General features: G+C 36.0%; 5 protein-coding genes across 5 annotated transcripts; all 5 read right to left on the bottom strand.

The window, feature by feature from the left end:
- Window positions 1-287: 287 nt before the first annotated feature.
- Window positions 288-987, bottom strand: LOC109175553 (pectinesterase inhibitor-like). The gene has a single exon (XM_019324826.1). The coding sequence runs from the start codon at window positions 908-910 to the stop codon at window positions 368-370; it is 543 nt and encodes a 180-aa protein (XP_019180371.1). The 5' UTR covers window positions 911-987; the 3' UTR covers window positions 288-367.
- A 2,176-nt stretch (window positions 988-3,163) lies between these two features.
- On the bottom strand, window positions 3,164-3,688 carry LOC109175435 (pectinesterase inhibitor-like). The gene has a single exon (XM_019324695.1). The coding sequence runs from the start codon at window positions 3,686-3,688 to the stop codon at window positions 3,164-3,166; it is 525 nt and encodes a 174-aa protein (XP_019180240.1).
- A 4,268-nt stretch (window positions 3,689-7,956) lies between these two features.
- Window positions 7,957-8,556, bottom strand: LOC109175434 (pectinesterase inhibitor-like). Its single transcript, XM_019324694.1, has one exon. It carries the CDS (start codon window positions 8,488-8,490, stop codon window positions 7,957-7,959), a length of 534 nt encoding a protein of 177 aa, XP_019180239.1. The 5' UTR covers window positions 8,491-8,556.
- A 1,137-nt stretch (window positions 8,557-9,693) lies between these two features.
- LOC109175588 (dihydrolipoyl dehydrogenase, mitochondrial) lies at window positions 9,694-12,744 on the bottom strand. Its single transcript, XM_019324870.1, has 2 exons — window positions 12,361-12,744; window positions 9,694-11,170 (listed from the first exon to the last, which is right to left on the bottom strand). Exons 1-2 carry the CDS (start codon window positions 12,628-12,630, stop codon window positions 9,920-9,922), a joined length of 1,521 nt encoding a protein of 506 aa, XP_019180415.1. The 5' UTR covers window positions 12,631-12,744; the 3' UTR covers window positions 9,694-9,919.
- Window positions 12,745-14,577: 1,833 nt separating this feature from the next.
- On the bottom strand, window positions 14,578-16,935 carry LOC109175589 (probable protein phosphatase 2C 49). Its single transcript, XM_019324871.1, has 2 exons — window positions 16,567-16,935; window positions 14,578-15,844 (listed from the first exon to the last, which is right to left on the bottom strand). Exons 1-2 carry the CDS (start codon window positions 16,765-16,767, stop codon window positions 14,858-14,860), a joined length of 1,188 nt encoding a protein of 395 aa, XP_019180416.1. The 5' UTR covers window positions 16,768-16,935; the 3' UTR covers window positions 14,578-14,857.
- Window positions 16,936-19,868: the final 2,933 nt, after the last annotated feature.

Raw genomic sequence — 19,868 nt, 5'->3', positions numbered from 1 at the left:
TCATAGAGTCACATCCTCGTTGTCACAGACGTTGAGTTGCCTTGTCGTCACCGGTCAACCTCGCTAGAAATTGACAAAATGTCAATCGCGGAGTCATGGACATTTTTGTTTCTCTAGGCGCCATGTGAAGACTTGACTAGGACTAAGACTTTCTATAACATTGATCAGATATGAACAAAACTGATTTACCTCTTTGTGATTAGAATCACAAGGCAAAGTTTACTCCTTACCCTAGATCACATTTTATCATACTCTTTTAATGACAAAGGCATTCATTAGTATTCATATTCATTTGGCGATAATATAGCATTGTAATCATATCACTTCACATGTAGACTGGGAATATATATATACACACACATATATATTACTCGACTTTCCGTCCGCTCAATTTGCTGCTAACAATCAAGATAACATCGCAAAAATCTTGCAGCTTCGCACTGGCAGCTTTGAGCTTGCCAGACTCGACCGGCGGTTCTTCAAAATCGTCGTCGCAGGTGACCGGAGAATCCAAAGCTGCGGAGGCGTAGGAATCCAGGCTTGCATATTCCTTGTTCTTCAAGAACTCCAAGCACCGCCCAAGCGCATCAATGGAGTCCTCATAGTTCTCCAAACACGACGAGTATCTCGATCTGAGCCGAGGATTCTTCGCCGATCTGAGCAGCGTTTGCACCAGGCCGCGCGTGACTTTGGCCTGCTTGGTGGATGCTTCAATGGCGATGACGGCCAGGCCTACAAGGCTGGCGGTTTTGCTGCGAGGATCGGATCTTAGGGCTTCCATGCATTTGGGAGGATGCGGCGCCCTGGCGCAGATGGCACCAGATAAATTGGCCGCCGTCACATTTGTGCATGCAAATGCGACGAAAATAATTACCAATGTAGAAGCCACTAAATTGTGAATGTAAGCCATTTTTCTTTCGGTTTTTTGGTTTAAATAAGGTTGATGAATGTGATCGATTGAGTATAAATGTATGGAGTTTTTTGAAGTGCAAATGCCCCCTAATTGTTTTGATCGATTGAGTTGAATTGGATTTATAAGAGACGAATTGAAATAAAGTTGACGATTTTCCCGTGCATGTATCACCTTAGGTTTTGAATGGATTACAAACATGGATGCTAGAGGTTGACGAATGGCAATGTCGTCGCGTTTGTTATACGTATTATTCTGTTGACAAACAAATTTCTAAAATTATTATTTCAAACTTTTAATAAATATAAGTGTGCTAAGCCTGGGTGACCATGTAAAAATTTGGGATGTATCTAGCGCAAATTATTCTGTGGACCCGGGTCCATGCAAATTATTCTGTTGACTCGGGTCTACCTTTTTGAGGATTTAATTGTATTTTTAAAGAGTTTGAGTGTCTAATTGACTTTTGGCGTAAAGTTTAGGGATCTATTTTACCATTTTCCCTTATTAATATAATGAAATCTCTAAATTAGAATTAAGGAGTGTATTCGATCATGACTTTTATAGATTTTTATTTTAAAGACGTTTATGAATTTTGAAAGTTTGGATGTATTCAATTTTATTTTTTAGGCAATCTTTAAAAGGAGGTTGATATTCGATTAAGAATTTCAAAGAGTCTCTAACAGTCATGTGTTATTAAAAAAGTTATGAATGTTTGTGTTTTCAAAAGTTATCAACCAAACACTAACTATAATTTTGATTCTCATTCCTGATATGTAAAACCATGAACCAAACACACCCTAACAGGGTGTTTGGTTGGAGAAGGGGAATTACGTGAGAAAGGAATTGCGATTTCCTAAAAGATGAATTACTGGGAATAAATTGAGAATTTAAATTCCAGTGTTTGGTTTATAGGAATAGAATTACTGGGGGAATTTCAATTCCAATGTTTGGTATACATGGGAATTGAAAGGGAATAAGTAGTATAAAGCTCAAAATGTCGTGGTATTAATTTTATATTAAAAAAAAAAAGAAGGATAATTTTGTCTCATCACTAGCTTTTTTCTTCCTAAAATCTAAGGGGGACATAGGATTTTAATTCCACGAAAATGGAGAAATTGCAATTCCTTCCAACTAAACACCCTGTAAAATTCAACAAAAGTCATACATTGGAATTGAACCTTTGACGTCCTAACCTAAAATTAAATGTTAATTAATGTCACTTTGACCACAAAATCTTATCATAAGCTCTCTTGATTATTCTTAAATGGTAATATTTTCACAAATAAGTTTAATTAATTGTCACGAATTCACGGAATCCATAATTTAAATGATTAAAAGTGGTCAAAAAGCAATTTGGGTACGAGTGTCGTCATGAGTCATCAGTAATTCACTTTGCCTCAACGAAACTAAAACTTTGAGAGGAGAGTCCAGAGGGATTGAAATTAAAGACACTTTGGGTGTGTTCGGTTCGCACATAGGAATCAGAATCGGTATAGGTATCAAATACTTGGTAATGGTAATGAGTTTTGGTGAAAATATTTAACATGTTTGGTAGTAGGGTGGAATGAGAATGGTTACTAATAGTAGTGCTTGAGAATGAATAAGGGGATGAAACCCTTAATGTATTTGGGTATGAGTTTTTTGATGGGGTATTCGAAACCCATAGTAGTGTTCTAAAAACCTATCAACCAAACAACAACAATCACTTTCATACCCATTCCTATGTGCAAAACCCACCAACCAAACACAACCTTTGTTTAGACTAAGGTTGAATTTTCAACCTCAAGGGTTTCACACCGACCTAACAGAGCATCCTAAAGTCACGGTAATTCAGATAGGGCTTAATGAATATGTTCATTTTGAACATAATTGTCTCTACTCATTTTGAGCCTAATTTCCACATTGTAGCTACCAAAATTCAAACATTGATCTCTTCTTCAAATACTGTCTACTCAACCGTTAAGTTAAGCCCATGCGGGCAACTTTGTTTAGAGTTGGCTTGGCTTGATTGCCTATGTAGTACTCATCACAACGTAACTTAAATTGTTAACGATTATTTTATTTATCTGTGTATGCATTTTGTATGTTTTAATTAAAACTAACATATATTAAATAAAATTGCATATCATTCCATCATTAAAAGAAATATGGGTAACAAATTAAAAACGTTATATATATAATAATCATTATAAAGCCATAACAAGATATATATAGCTAGCAAGCTAAGGCCTTACAATTATACTATCGTCGACTTCACTGTCCACTCAAGTTATTGTTAATAGCTAACACAGCAGAACAAATTGTTTGCAGCTTCACACTACCGTCTTTCAATTGCGACGGCTCGGGAGAAGAGCTCGAAAAGTTTTCGTCGCAGGTTGCCGGTCCGTCGAGAGCGGCAGAGGCGTACGACCCCAAACTTCCATAATCCTTGGACTTCAAAAAGCCCGGTAACTGCCCGATACTATCCACGGAATCGCCGTAGTTCTCCAAACACGACGAGTATATCTCTTTCAGTTTTGGGTCGGTGGCGCCGCTCTGAAGCGACTGAACGAGGCTTTGTCCCGAATTCGCTTGCACAGATGCTACATCAATTGCGACGGTTTCTAGGGCTACGAGGTCTGAGGTTTTGGAACGAGGATCGGATCGCAAGAGTTGCGTGCACGTCGCAGGCTGCAGTGTCTTCGCGCAGATATCGTCGACTAAATCCGCCGTCACGTTTGCGACGGAGATGGTTAGAATGACGGCGAACAGAAAACGGAGGTTGTGAGTAAAAGCCATTTGCGACGAGTTTTCTGGAAAACTTTTGTGTTATTCGTCGCGGTGGTTGCCATCTTTTTATAGGTTGGAGGTCTGTCTTAGAATGGTAAGACTGGAAATTAACTATATAGAAAGCAAATATATTTGGTATCTTAATCAGTATTTATGTTTAAATTTTTAATTACTATTTATTTTAAAATTTAAATAGCAACCGTAATAAATGAATATTAATAAAGTAGGGTACTTTATATTTTAGGTAATAACTAATTAAGTTATAAACGGAATTTTTTTTTTTTTTTTAAGTTTCCAAACTTTTTTTAGGGATAGACAAAGTATATTTATGAAAACGTAACTTTTTTTTTGGAATATTCGGACACTTTTTTTAGAGAAAGATGTGTGTATATAAAGTTCTAAAAATATATAATTTTACTCTCGTGATTGTCTTCTTTCTCATTATCATTGCCACATCACGTAAGTATGTATCACCTTATTATACACCATGACATATTACCAATGTTAATTAGTTTATTAAATTATTAAATAATAAAATATCAAAATATTATAAATAAGGCCGAATCGAGCCCATGCTATTTATATATTATTTTAAAAATTTATTCACTTTACTATAATGCCTTGTAATTAATATTTTGTTTGTTTTATTTAAATATTGAATACCATTCGAAACACTGCTACACCTCTTTAATTTTTATTAATATTAATAATATGCCTTTTATTTTATTTATCTAATTAAACATTTAAAATCAATATTAAAAATATTATATTAATTTTATTCTAAGAACTTTCCAATATATTTTCAAAAACTTCCAAATTAATTTTACTTAATTAAACATTTTGGAAACAATATTAAAAATATATATTTTTATTCTAAAGTCTCATGTTATCATGCTCCGATCCCTTCAATTTATTGCATAAACGTTCAAGCTTCCATAATCTTTCTTCCTCAAGAATTCAGGGCATCTTCCCCAACGGTCAACGGACTCATCGTACTTTTCCAGACACGAAAGATACCGGTTTTTGAGACAAATAAAGATTGACTATGTTCATTATGTGGGTCCCTAGGAATAAAATTTGGGAGTACAGATAGCAGAACTCTAACACCTATTCAAAAGGGGACAATAATACACAAGAATAGAATGACCAAATTAAAACAGAGAGGTAGACCGTTTACTTGCAAATTCAATTTTTAGCGGGATGTTTATTAACTTTCTTGACTAGACTTAGGTTGATTTATCTCTTTAGGGTCCTTTGTCTATTAAGATTACAAGACCGAATTTATCCATAGTTTTTTTTTCGCAGGCTGCAGTGTCTATCGATTGCAATCATGGGATTTCGCCATTTATTATTCTTCCAAACCCTAAGGGCCCCCCACACCCCCGACAAAGCGGTGGGAGGTTGTATAGAAATCACACATCGATTGCAATCATGGGAGGTTGTAAATCATGGTGACTCAACTGAACATTAATCACAGAGGCTAGACCGGTGTTATTCTTCCAAACCCTAAGGGCCCCTATTCTTCCAAACCCTAAGGGCCCCCCACACCCCGGCGGGAGGTTGTAAATCATGGTGACTCAACTGAACACATTAATCACAGAGGCTAGACCGGTGTTATTCTTCCAAACCCTAAGGGCCCCCCACACCCCGGCGGGAGGTTGTAAATCAACATTAATCACAGAGGCTAGACCGGTGCTCACTGCGCACAAGGAGCCCCCCTCACTGGTGAGACTCGATCCCTGGTCATTCTTCCAAAGTTTCACCTCTATGACCAGTTGAGCTACCCATGCGGGCAATTTCGCCATTTATTATTGTTATTATAGATGGGAAGGGTGCAGTTATGTTGTTTATGTACTACGTTCAAACAAGAAACGGGTTTGAGAATTTTATGCTTATTGACACACACACACACAAAAACAAACAAACAAAAAAAAAACAAAACAAAACAAAACAATTAAAAAAAAAAAAAAACAAAAACTTTAATGCATTAAGTTAGTCAAACATCAATACAATTTCGAGGGGAATTGAAACGCTCAAATAAGCATTTAAATTATTTAAAATATTTAATTACCCTATCAAATTATTAAAAAAAAAAAAATACCTGGGTATCCCCTTCCAATAAATCTTTAAAAAAAAATTATTAAAAATATTTATATAAACCCTTAATTTTTTTAAAAAGTTTAATAAACTCCAATTTACTTATAGATTATATACTTATAAAACAACTAAATTTAAATACAAAACTAACACCCACATATATTTGTATATATATATATATATATATATATATATATATATATATATATAACTACAATCATATAGGAACCCATCTTTAGGTAGGAACATAGGAACTAATCTAAACCCTTTATTTTATTTAATCTACGGTTCATATTATTTAATATTTTTTAATAGCTTTTTTTCGCTGATTTGGTTTTATTTTGGGTGAGCAAGGTTAGTTTAGGAACTTCAAATGTTGTACGTGAGTGGAAGGTGAGCAATTCTCGTTGGATCTTTGTACTCTAATTTTCTGAGTCGTAAGTTGGACTCTCTCGTAACGCCGTCTTCCTAACGCCCAAATTTATATTCGCTTGCCATAGCCGTCAAAGGTTAGGGGGTATTGGTGCATGCACATTGGTATATGTGTACATGCACACATTCCGTTCAGTGTATTGGTGTGTACTTTTATATGGTATTGTATGACGTATTATGTGTTAGACGCTTTCTATATATATATATATATTATACACAAGATTTAACATTCATAGATATTTAATTAAAATATAATCTACAATTAAAGTAATTGTTATATGATAATAATTATAATAAATGATAATTAAAAATAAGAAAAAATGATATGATAGATGTATGTGTAAGCTAATAGCAATACAATGGATTTATTATAAGGATAATTTTGTCAAATAAAATGAGATGTACAACATTTAAAATAAAATGTATACCTTTATTAGCGTGCGTATACACACACACACACACAAAAAAAAAAAAAAAAAAAAATCATGACATAAATTGGATTTAGATACATTTATAATACATGACAAAAATATGCGAATAAATTAGGCACAATTTACCAAACAATAGAATTAACCTTATTACCCCAAAAGGCTGAATCCCCAACCCGACAGAGCATGTGGGAGGATGTAAATCACGGTGACTCAATGGGTTAGTAGACAGGGCCAAATGCCGGTGCGCACAAGGAATCTGCCCACTTTGAACATAATTCCCACACTACCGCCGCCGATGTTCGAACCTTGGTCTCTTACCCCAAATACTGCCCACTAAACCATTGAGCTAAGCCCGTGCAGGTACAATAGAATTAACCTGCCATGATGAATGTTGGTAACAATAATATAATGTCCCAAATTTGATTCCTTATATAAACTATAAGGGTTGAGGGTTGGGTGTGGGGAGCCTTTAGGATTTATCTCTTTAGGGTCCTTTGTCTATTAAGATTACAAGATCGAATACTTCGCCAAACACGACGAATATATGTTTTTGAGTTTTCAGAGTGGCGCGTTTGAGAAGGGATTGGACGAGGCTTTGTCCCTTTTTGGCTTGTTTCGTCGCAACATAAATTTTGACGATCCGGCCTTTAAGGTCAGCGTTTTTTGAATGACGATTGGCTCTTAAGGTTTTTATACCGAGCGGAGGAAGCCACTTGTATTATTGTATGTTTGATATAAGTAAAACCCACAATCACTAGTAAATATTACTCTGTATTATCAAGTGAATATTCTGATTAATTTGACTAGTTGTCCGCTATAATTGTGGTTGCTACCACAAACAATTATGGCCATATATCCACAGGGCCAAATGAGGACGAACTTTGTCTTTGTCTCCTCTCCCTTCTGATCCCAAAATATGTTATTTTTTTTAGGAAAATACTTTCAACACTCTGTTGACATAGCATATAATCATTAGATGATATGAATTGACTAATCCCGCTAATTTTTAATAAAATGTTAATGTATTCATCAAACAAATAATGTCATTTCACGAGGTAAACTCATGAAGAAAAATTTTGTATGGGTGAATAATATTACTCTATTTTGTATCTTTTGTTTTTTTTTTTCAACCTAATATGAGTGGGGGAGTAAAAATTATAAAAATACCAACGTAGTACACTACATTATAAATCAAATTTGAACAAGTTGATATTTAACGACCAAAATTAGAAACATTATTATTAATAATGGATACTAAATACCATGCATGCATCTTTCTCCGACCACAATATAATAACACCAACATGTGTAATAGGCTTATGCCCCTTTCGACAGACTGCTAATAACCAAAACAATATTACAAAACTCCTGCAACTTACTACTCGTATCTTTCACTTGCGGTGGCTCAGCCGCGGAGCCTTCAGAAAACTCTTCGTCGCAATTCCCCGGATTATCCAGCGCCGCCGAAGCCTGAATGTTCAGGCGGGTGAAGTCTCGGGACCTCAACAAATCCGGGCATTTCCCGAGACTATTGACGGAGTTGGTATAATGCTCCACACACGACGAGTATATCTCTTTGAGGTTCGGGTCGGTGGCGCCGTTGAGGAGGGACTGGACGAGGGCCTGTCCCGATTTCGCCTCGTTCGTCGCAATATCTATTGCGACGAGTCCGAGGGCGTTAAGGTCTGCGTCTTTGGAACGAGGATCGGCTCTTAAGGTTTGTGTGCATAGCGCGGGTTGCGGTGTTTTGCCGCACACGGTGTCGACCAAGTCGGCCGTCACGGTCGTGGCGGCGACGACAGCCACCAAGACAGCGAAGAAGAATGTCGAGAGTTTGTGGGGAAACGCCATTGTGTGTTGGTTGGTTGGTGATTTTTTTTTTGTCTGTTTTTGTTTCTTATTTATAGGTGTAAATATTTGGATTATAAGGAAAAAAAACATTTGGTGCGTTTCATACTCTGATACTCTTCCATTTGGATATTATTTTTTCGTTACGGTTTCTTATTCTGGTTTATTATAGTATTTAATACAATGAAACTTCTAAATTAGAATTAATTTTTAGATTTTGGATAAACTTGAATATTTGATAAATATTCTACTTGGGAATTGGGATATAGAATGAGCTTTATTTTTTTTATTTTTTGAAATGTGAATGAGCTTAATTGGTAAGTATCAATCGGTTGAATTTGAAAAAAGTCAGTGTTTGGGAATTGGTTGATTGAATGTATTTCGCCCAAAATACTACTTTACATTCTAATTGATGAAATTATCTCTCCTACCATTTTGTTCTATTTTTTTAATCACTTTGGGTACTGGTACCAGCAAAATGTACCTGGACCATGGCCTACTTTGTATTGTACATCTTGGTCAAAAAATAACAATTGGATTATGTATCTATAGTTGACACATTCTGTACCTATAGTTATCATATTATATATCAGCAATTATCAAGTTATTTGTTTAATGTACAGAAATTGCTAATTATAGGTACAAAATGTGTTAACTGAGGTACAGAATTTTTATATTCTAAGGTTCACAATGCAATATGAACCCTAGTTCATGGTATAACAAGTGACCAGTACCCCTACCAAGTGGTCAGCCTTTCTCAACCTATCGAGACTTGAATCCATGACCTCCCATATGGGAGAGTCACTTCGTACCACTAGATCACAAGGTCATTGGCTATATAATACATATATTATTTGCATATATATATATATATATATATATATATATATATATATATATATATATTATTTATATTTATCAATGTTTTAATCTTGAGCATAAATTTTTGTGCACACCAAATCCAGACTTGATTGGTCAGAGATTAACCAGCAGTCCAACAACCAATCGTAAACCAACATTTTGCGGCCTAAGCAATTTGAACTGTGGATGAAAGGCAGAGAAAGAGAACTATTAGTATTATACTAGCATATTAAATATTGTATTTGATATACATAAATATATATTTTTTTAACTGCATATATAAATACTCACCAGTCACCACCAATAAAAATAAAAAGAACTTATTTGGATGAAAAAAAAGAAAAATCACCATAAAGTTGTACATCAGCTCATATTTTTATTTGTATGAATAGAGACAGAAATGCAAACAAAGAAGCCTCCACATCAGTGCACTTTTAATCCCAAAGAAAGTGGCAAACTTCTGTTCAACCACTATCTACTTGGGTGGTGAGGCATATTAGCAAAAACTGTGCTAAATGTCATTTCAAAAAAAATATCAAAACCAAGAAACACAGAATATATCATCAACTTTCTAAATGTGAATTGGTTTGTCATAAGTTGCCATGGCAGCTTCTTTAAGAGCCTCGCTCATTGTTGGATGGGCATGACATGTACGAGCAATGTCCTCGCTGGATGCTCCATACTGCAATGCCAGCACGGCCTCGTGGATGAGCTCTCCTGCGTTTGGTGCCATGATGTGGACGCCCAATATTTTGTCGGTTTCCTTCTCAGCCAGGATCTTGACTAGTCCCTCAGCATCATCAATTGCCTTGGCCCTGCTGTTTGCCATCAAAGGGAACTTCCCAACACGATAACTGACTCCAAGTGCCTTCACTTGTTCCTCGGTTTTTCCAACTGAGGCCACCTCAGGGTGTGTGTACACAACCCCGGGAACCATATCATAGTCCACGTGGCCTTCCTTGCCTGCAATGAATTCCACACATGCGACACCATCTTCCTCTGCCTTGTGAGCCAACATAGGACCTGGAATAACATCACCAATGGCATAGACCCCGGGTACGCTAGTGGCAAAGCGTTCATTAACCAAGATTCTACCAATCTTGTCAGTTTCAACTCCTATTTTGTCCAATTGAAGCCCTGCAGTAAATGGAGTTCTACCAGCAGAAACAAGAACAACATCAGCTTCAAGAACAGTCTGATCACCACCAGCTGCCGGTTCAAGTGTCAACTTAACACCATCACCTGAACTGTCAACTGAGACCACCTTAGTTTTAAGCATAAATTTCATCTTCTGCTTCTCAAGGGTACGTTGAAATTGTTTGCGAACTTCACCATCCATGCTAGGAACAATTTCAGGTGCAAATTCAACAACAGTGACCTCTGAGCCAAGTCGGCCCCAGACAGAGCCCATTTCAAGTCCAATATACCCAGCTCCAACAACCACTAGCTTCTTAGGAATTTCCTTTAATGCTAAAGCGCCAGTAGATGATACAATTTTTTCCTCATCAATGGTTATCCCAGGAAGACCTTTGACGTCAGAACCAGTGGCAATTATAATATTTTTCCCTTTGACAACAGTTTCACCTCCATCAATAGTGTCCACCGTAATTTCAGAAGGTGAGAGGAACTTACCATATCCTTTGACATAGGTCACCTTGTTCTTTTTCAATAGACCCTCAATACCTTTTGTTAAGTTAGACACAGCTTTATCTTTTTGGGCCATCATAGCAGGTAAATCAACCTCAACAGAAGAAAACTTCACACCATGGTGGGCAAATGAGTGTGTAGCTTCATGGTACATGTGTGAAGAGTGCAGTAATGCCTGAGTACAACAGAAGAGCATTAGGCCAATACACATAAACATTGAAAAAAAAAAAGTTGGATTAATATGTAACAAGCAACCAGAATAATAACAATAATTCTAGCATTAACAGTTCCCAGTTAGACAGGTAGAAAGGCATACTTGATACTTTTTACCCACAAATTTTAATTGAATATGCTATATGGCAAATTTGCCTGTCAGATAAATAAAATTTGATGTGGTAGTTCCCTACCCTACCCAACACATCGACAGAATTAAGAGAATAAAAAGCAGAAAATAAAGAAATTAAGTAATGTGAACCCCAACTCTTTGCATGATCTTTACATACAACTAAACAGGTAAACTGAAAAAGTAGCACTATAATTTAACACTAAAATCATGCAAAGATTACAATTTACAATTTACAACCTCTGTTTTCCCTTGCTATTTATATATAATTTTATATTTCAACAAGAATGAGAGAAGGGATATCTAGATCATATTTGAGATTGAGAATGTTCAAATAGGAAATACAACTGCACAAAGGATAGTTCAATTCTATTGCACAAAAATGTTGCTAGTGCAATTCTAGAAGCAGTTGGATGGTTTTAGATTGTAGCACTACAACCATATATAGTAGAGTTCTATCATTTCTCACTATGCATAGAATACACAAACATACAGTTTATTAAAATAAAAAGGGTAGGTTTAACGAAATCTAGATTGTAAATTGTAATGTTTACAAATTTGTAGAACATCAAGTACTTTTAGGGGAAATGAAGCCACTCAAAGTTTCATGAAATCCAAATTTTAAATTGAAAAGCTTAAAATTCTTCTTGGTCATCAATTACTCTCAGTGGAAGTAAAAACCATAATAGACTCTATGAAATCAAAATCATAAACTGAATTAAGGATTTTCTCAACCATAAATCACTCTAAATGGAAGTAAAAGCACTGCAGATTATATTAAATCCAACGCATATATTGAAAAGCTTACAGAATCTCAACCATCAAGTACTCTCAATGGTATAGAACATAGATATAGAACCCAGAACCCAATATAATCAACCAAAGTCAAAATCAGTAGATCTAAGAAACTTAATTAAAACTGAAAATGAAAAAAAAAAAAAAAATGCTAATGGAAACATGAAAATTGAATATAAACTCCAATCGGTATACGCAAAGATAGAAGAGTGAGAGTGTAGCAGTACCTTAGAAGGAATACAACCGACGTTAAGGCAGGTGCCGCCGAGGGTTCCGCGCTTCTCGATACAGGTGGTCTTGAGGCCGAGCTGAGCCGCCTTGATGGCGGCCACATAGCCGCCGGGGCCACCGCCGATGACAACGACGTCGTTCTCCTCAGATCCCGACGCGAATCCTCTGCTCAAGGAGAAAGCGTAGTACTTGGAGCTGTTGTAGTAGAGATTCCTCGACGAGAGAAGAGACGACACCTTCCGTCTAGCAATACTCGCCATCGCCATTTCTCCTTTACAATTCACAAATCTCTGGAACACTAACTTTGATTAGGTTTTTCTGAGCTTTTCTGGTCCTCTCTCTCCCTTTCTCTCTAATATTTTAAAACCCGATTTAGCGTAGCATATATTATTTTACTTTTTTCCGCAGCCGTTGGTGGACTGATGGTAAGTCAGAACCCATCCTGCCCGTCCATCAACGAGACATTTTCTGATCTATTGTTAATCGTGAGTTGCATGCCATATTTTTATTTCCTCTTTTACCTTCTTTTATTTTTGAGCAAATACCAATTTTTGTCCACGAGTATTAACAAAATGACAGTTTTAGTCTACATATTTAATTCCTACTAATTTTCATTCACGACTATTGTTTTAGTACCGATTTTCATCCACGACTATTGTTTTAGTGTCAAAATTCATCACGTCGGTCACCCTTTTGTTTAAGATATGCTGAAATATGAAATTATTAAGAGTATTTTTGTCATTTCCAAATTAAGATCTCAATTTGAACATGAATAAAGGGATTTAAGCCCTAAGATCTATCTCACTTCGTAGTTCTCCCCCTCAACCGTCATTTTACTAATACTAATCGTGGATGAAAATTGATAAGAATTAAACATGGGGACCAAAAATCATCATTTTACTAATACACGTGGGACCAAAATTGGTATTTGCTCTTTTATTTTTTGAGTGCTACTTTTATTTAATATACCCTTTTAAATTTGTTTAAATTCATATATACACACACTATATAGTACTACCCGTTTCAACTTCCCATCAAGTTAGTCAAGTTATTAGTTTAATGGTCACAATGTTAAGCCAATTTACTTGGTACATATTCTCATATAGTGATCGTAGATTTCTCTCACCTACTATATTTTTTTAGAGTATGCAAAAGATATTGGTGTTAATATGTCGATATATATTACGCAGATGTTACACTAGACTTGAATTCAAATCTCTTTACTCTATTTTGGTGTGCTGAGAACCAAAATAAATAAATAAATAAATTATTGGAGTAGAACATAAAAAATATGGGACAATATCTGGGGGGAGGGAAATGTATTGGCGGGCTGCCAAACATCACATATTTGAGGAACAGGCTATCTAGATGAGGCAGAGGAGCAGCATCACTAGAGACCTATCCACAACGATACAATACAATATATGATAGATAGATAGAATTTAGTTGGAAGGTAAACAAGACAACATTTATGATGGGTATTCATAACAGTTTCTGATTAACTACTGGAGCTCAAATACAACCAAGCTGATGTCACTGTGTCCCATGCACCCCCCCACCCCAAGGAAGCACAACAACCCACCCTCAGCTTAGGCCACCCAAAAAAAAAAAAAAAAAAACTTTGATTGAGATTTTGCCTGTTGTGTGACTTCTTGCTTGATATGGTGTTGTTGATGCAGACTTGTTATATTCTGTTCTGTTGTGGTTTCCAGGCGGCCCGGGACATCCTTACAGTGGATCTGCTTGCAGCTCTGAGGATTTCATTTGCTGCAAACATTTGTAATGGATGAAAACATTCTTGAACAACATATTTACCAGCTGATCAAGCCCTGACTGTTGGCGGCATGGCTGCAGCACTGGTGATTCATGTGGAGCAACCGCAATAAAAGCTCTGGTTCGCGAAAAGGATCTTCTCATTGCAAATACTGGCAATTGTTGCGCTGTCCTTTGTACGGAAAGGAAATGGCAGTCCAGATCTCTCATGATCATAAACATTCTCATCAACTTGAAAGGAAAAGAGTTCAACTCTAAAGGGTGAAATTTCTGTCTCAAGTGTTACAGCAGAGCCAGAAATTCACAAAGTCTCATGGGCAGAAGATGATGAGTTTTTGATAATTGTTTGGGGTGGGATTCAGCATTTACTATTGAACAAAGCTAGCAAGGGAAAACACAGATAATGAAGAAATAGAATGGATTTAAATTGAAGAAAATCTCAATACAATCTATAGAATAGTCAATTTGTTATGTATTAAATCAGTTACTGACAGAAAACTCTACCAAAAACATGAATATACCCTCATCATTGTCTATATATTATATATCCGCCTCTAGATAACTCTAACCCTACAAAATTTCATGTTGCTTTTTCTCATCATCTGAAGCAACCTCAAACAGATTTAAAAATCCTAAGAATGAACATAACCCTCTATTGTGTACAATGTCTCTCTCTCTCTCTCTCTGGGCTTCAAGGCATGAGAATTGCTTACGTAACAATCAGTTGCCTTGTACAAAGCTCCGCAACCTGTTGCGGGCCTCTTCAGACAATGTGAGGCATCGTAGTTTTGGTCTGCGTGAGGGAACGGGAGGGGCAGTGAAGCAGATAACAATGGCGGTGAGGTTGTCATTCTTTTCTCGCAACAAGGCCTGATTTACGAGTTCCTTAGCACATTCCTGAGGGTCATTATGCATCCTAAGCTCTTGGCGGACAATGCTAACAGCATCCTGGTTTGACATCACATCCCAAACCCCATCACAACCAATTATCAAAAACTCATCATCTTCTGTCAACGGAACTTGGTGAATTTCTGGCTCAGCAGTAAGAGGGGAGGCTGATCCATACGGAAGCTTCATAGACCAGTCACCAAGGGCACGAGTGACAGAAATTTCACCGTTTAGGTATCCATACTCTATAAGACCACCCAGGGCCTCAACTCTTTTCCTTTCAAATTGACATGAAGGTCTGTGATCATGAGAGATCTGGACTGCATTTCCTTTCCTACAAAGGACAGCCCGGCAATCACCAGCATTTGCAATGACAAGATACTTACCCAGAATCAGAGCCGTTATAGCCGTTGTTCCACATGAAGCATCAATGCTACAGTCATCAGCCAAGGCTTGATCAGCAAGTAAAAATGCCCTATGATGAGAACGCCCCAACTCTTCCAAGAATGCTTTATCAACTACAGATGCTTGCGGCAAATCAGCATCTCCAAAAAAGAACCTCAATGCATTGTCCTTAACATAACCAGATGCTGCAGATCCTCCATGACCATCAAAGACAGCATAAAATGAACATGGCAGAGGCCACCTATATAAAGGACCCAAATGGGCAGATAGATCATCGATTCGAATATGCTCATCCTCATTCGATCGTCGCGCTCCAATGTCAGTGTAGCTACCCGAACGAATGCTTGGAAGAAAATTTGTATTTCTTGATGAGTCTATTAAGGTCGTTTGTATACTGGTTGAGCACGTCACAGCCTGAAAACAACAGAGATTAAGAAAAGTCTACATTAAAACAATCCAGCCCATCATCATAGATCCAACAGTCACACAAAAGGCACAATCTAAAAGTTAAATTTCCATTGTCATACATATTAGCAATAAGTTCTATTCAGATCCATCATCCATAAATATATGAAATCTAATAGCACTAGTTTAACTAGTTAATCTCGAATTCACAAGAACACCAGAAATCACATCAAATAATACATACCAAAGCTAGGAGAAACTATTGATTTGTGAAGTATTTATTATGGTGATCCAACCAAGATTTATCAGTAATCAAATTAATTTCCAAGCTATATTAATCATAAATAGAGCAACCCCGAGTTCTATTTTGACCCGTGAATAAATTCTATCTAAAGTCTGAAAAAAATCAATCAAGAACTTACAAGAACAATAGCAGAAAGCCAAGAACATAAGGCATACTAAAGCTATCAGAAAGTAGTGATTAATCAATTGGCTATTAAGATGATCCTACCAATTTTAACTCAAAACCCTAATTTTCTTGAGCAGAACATAGATTAAGAAAACCCAATCTCAAGATTCAATGAAAACACAAACTACAAGATACGGGTATTTTTTAAACATCACAGACAACCCAAGAAACGAAAAGAAATCCCTCAATTTCCAGAAAATTCGAACTAATCAAGAAGCCAGAACGCGTTCAGATGGGAGGAAAAAAAAAAAAAAAAACTCACCGACTCAGAGCGAGAAATATCGATGGCGACGGCCTCGACTTCGATCGGCGGCGTGGAAATGGGCTCAGGCTGAACGTCGAACAGCTCCAAGTCGTTGTCGACGGGCTTGGAAACGCAGAGGTACTGAACCGAAACGCTCTGCTGGCACAAAATCTCTGCTTCGGCAACCATATCCGCGGTGGAACCCCTCTTCACTATCATCGATAACGAAACGCGCAGCTTGGGTTCTTGATTGAATCGGGGAAGGTAGAGCGATTGTGAAGATGAATCTGTGTTTGAGAGAGATTAGGGTTTTGTTTTACCTCTTCGGTTTTGTAACTTCGGTTGTAAGAGCGAGCGATTTTGAGAGGAGAAATAATAGCGCATGCGGTATATATAGAAATGAAATAAAAAAATATATACGGGGTATATATTTACAGCGGCGGCTTTGGAAACATGGAGAGTCCTAGTCTTACTCGTACTCGGATAAACGTCGTGTGGTATCAAAACGCGGCACATGAAAAAGCTGGTTTTTGTGGGCTTAAATGTTTTAAATCTTACGGTGATATAAAGGTTAAACGAGTACTTATATTTAAGGGCATCCCCATTGTAGATTTTGCTTGGCTTTTTTCATTGTAGATTTTGCTTGGTTTTGTCCGAGTTTGTGGCTGAGGCGGAAGAAAGATATAAGGGGAGAGAATGAAAAAAAAAATTGTTACAAAAAGATTGATCAAAATTGGGCCTACCAAATGAATATATATAAAATAAAATAAAATAATTCACTACTTGTACGCACACCAGCAACGCCTGCGTTGAGGGTTGTCGACAACTGGCAACCACCCTTATTTAATTGTTTTCTTTTGCTTTTTCATTTTTTTTCCTTCTACTCTTCTCTCTTAGTTGGCACTCAAAAATCTTTGCAAAAATCATACTAATAGAAATGCACATTCTCAATAGGCATAAATTTTTGAAAAGTTTTTGCAAGTGTGACTAGGAAATAGAAGATGAGAGAAAAAAGGAAAAAAATCTAAAAAGCTATATATATATATATATATATATATATATAGTTTAACGATCCCAACTGGGCACTGTTGTTGAGCCTCACGCACCAATTTTCATATTTGGTCGGGCCCACTTAGGAGACTAAAAAATTCTTTAGGGAGATCTCAATCCCTCTCTTCCTCTTCCACTTCAACCAAGGTATCCTTAAAAGCTGAGCAAAAATCACTGATAGAGATGTTCTAACTAGTTGATAATCACAGGATTTTAAGTTAAATTTTTGTGAAAAATATTTATTGAATTTCTTGATTTGAGCATGTCAATTATGAACTACTTAGGCTGATTTATCATTTATCTCATTGTAATATTTTGCTATGGTCAAAATGCAGACTTCACCAATATGGCACATTCTAGTAGTGGTGGTGAAATTTCTCGTAAATTAAAATAAGTCCTTATTTTTTACCGTAGTGCAATTAGTTTCCTAATTTTTAAAAATTCTATTAAAACATTGAAAATAAAAACAAATATGTTCAATCGCGTTTGAGATAATTTTTAAGATTCAGTGATTATCACGTTTAATTTGAATTGTCGATTCATGTTTCTAATATTGTTCGACCTTATGTTTCATTCATTGTACGTTTAATCTAATGTGTTCAAATTAAACGTGATAATCACTGAATCTTAGAAAACATATGGTTAACACTCTAGTACCACGAAATGGAGCATGTCGATTAAAACAATTGTACATGACAGATACCTCAATTATAATTCTGATTCATGTTATTTCTCGATCATGCACGTATTAGTCGTGTGTACCACCTATTCGTTATGACACCACATTATCATGAAAGTGAATAGTAGATTGACCGTGACTATCTTAAGGAAGGACATGCAGGGCAAATAATCTCAAGCTATTGAAATTTGGAAGGCAATGTGTGAGACCAAGACTAGTCTCTAATATTAAATACCTAACATTTAGTTATGAAATAGATTAGGTCATATATGTTTTGTGACAAACTTTGAGTGCAATGTTAATAAAGCTATAGAGTAAACTTTCAAGGCTTCCATAAATGTCATTAAATACATGTTAACATGGTAAAACTTGTTGAATGGTTAATTAACTAAAAACAATGGTTGATTTTGAAATGTAATTTTTAAATGACATTTTTAGTCTTTCAGTCATAATTGTAGTATATGTTTAGTGCTCCATTAATTCTTAGTAAAGTGGCAATTAATTTCAGAAAGGATGAAATTCATTACTTCACTAAATTTTGAGAAATTAAATTAAATCTACACTATAATCACAATTAAGGAATCAAAAATGTAATTTTCACTTATTTTATAATTGATATTATAAAATTTTATCTAAAATTAACCAAATTTAAAGTATTAGAACTTAGAAGTGTTGCAATTAGTTCATAACTCCCACTTAGTTGGAAGAGCCTGCAAGAGAATAGGAAAAGATCTCCTTTCTCAAACTTCATTTACTATTCCTCTTCGATAACATGTTCTAACTCTATAAAATAAATTTTTTACGGTTGAATTCGAGAGATGTATAAAGTACCAATAAATTTCGCTTAAAAAATGATATTTTTTTCAACTTAATATTTATGTTCACCTCTTGACATTTCATTTAAGAAGATTGAAAACAATTTATATTCATTGATGTCTTGAAAATTAACTAACCTCCCACCCACCCCACCCCCTTGCCCCTAGAGCTAATTTAAGATGATATCAATGGAAATGAATGTAGACAAATTATGTTTTACAATTTTTTTCTTTCATTGCGGGTCATTCTTCTTATTGAGTTGTTATAGTACGCAATATTCACTTCGTCCATTAACATAATCTAAATCATTGCCAATAAATTATTATTCACATATTATACAAATTACAAGATTTAATATATATCAAAATGACTCAAAAGTTTTAGATCATTTCATGAAGTCAACAATATAATTTAATTAAAGAAAACACATCAAACATATGCACTAATTAGATGACCACATCTTTGATTTCATTGTTGTTCCCAAAAGGCTGAATCTCCAACCGTAAGGGCTTTCACGTCCTGACCCGACAAAGCATCTGGGATAATGTAAATCATGGTTGAACACGTAGGCTAGGCTTTTGCTTACTACGCACAAGGAGTCCTCCTTACTTTGAGAGATTGCTCCTATACTGTCGCGGATGAGACTTGATCTTGGATCATTGTTTCCAAACTTTACCCCTGTGACCAACTGAGATGCCCATGCGACGACATCTTTGATTTCAAGGTGACTTGGTGGGCAAATTAAATCTACGGATGTGATAGGAATTATTAGGTC

The sequence above is a fragment of the Ipomoea nil genome, unplaced genomic scaffold (genome assembly GCF_001879475.1).
Source record: "Ipomoea nil cultivar Tokyo-kokei standard unplaced genomic scaffold, Asagao_1.1 scaffold0688, whole genome shotgun sequence".
NCBI lineage: Eukaryota > Viridiplantae > Streptophyta > Magnoliopsida > Solanales > Convolvulaceae > Ipomoea > Ipomoea nil.
This window is presented reverse-complemented; position numbering and strand designations above follow the sequence as displayed.

What these genes read in the sequence shown, in the direction of transcription:
- LOC109175553 (XM_019324826.1), bottom strand. Translation starts at nt 910, where the DNA reads ATGGCTTACATTCACAATTTAGTGGCTTCTACATTGGTAATTATTTTC.
- LOC109175435 (XM_019324695.1), bottom strand. Translation starts at nt 3,688, where the DNA reads ATGGCTTTTACTCACAACCTCCGTTTTCTGTTCGCCGTCATTCTAACC.
- LOC109175434 (XM_019324694.1), bottom strand. Translation starts at nt 8,490, where the DNA reads ATGGCGTTTCCCCACAAACTCTCGACATTCTTCTTCGCTGTCTTGGTG.
- LOC109175588 (XM_019324870.1), bottom strand. Translation starts at nt 12,630, where the DNA reads ATGGCGATGGCGAGTATTGCTAGACGGAAGGTGTCGTCTCTTCTCTCG. An exon ending in TCGGTTGTATTCCTTCTAAG is followed by an intron (nt 11,171 to 12,360) that starts GTACTGCTACAC and finishes TGTTGTACTCAG; the next exon opens with GCATTACTGCACTCTTCACA.
- LOC109175589 (XM_019324871.1), bottom strand. Translation starts at nt 16,767, where the DNA reads ATGATAGTGAAGAGGGGTTCCACCGCGGATATGGTTGCCGAAGCAGAG. An exon ending in ATATTTCTCGCTCTGAGTCG is followed by an intron (nt 15,845 to 16,566) that starts GTGAGTTTTTTT and finishes TGTTGTTTTCAG; the next exon opens with GCTGTGACGTGCTCAACCAG.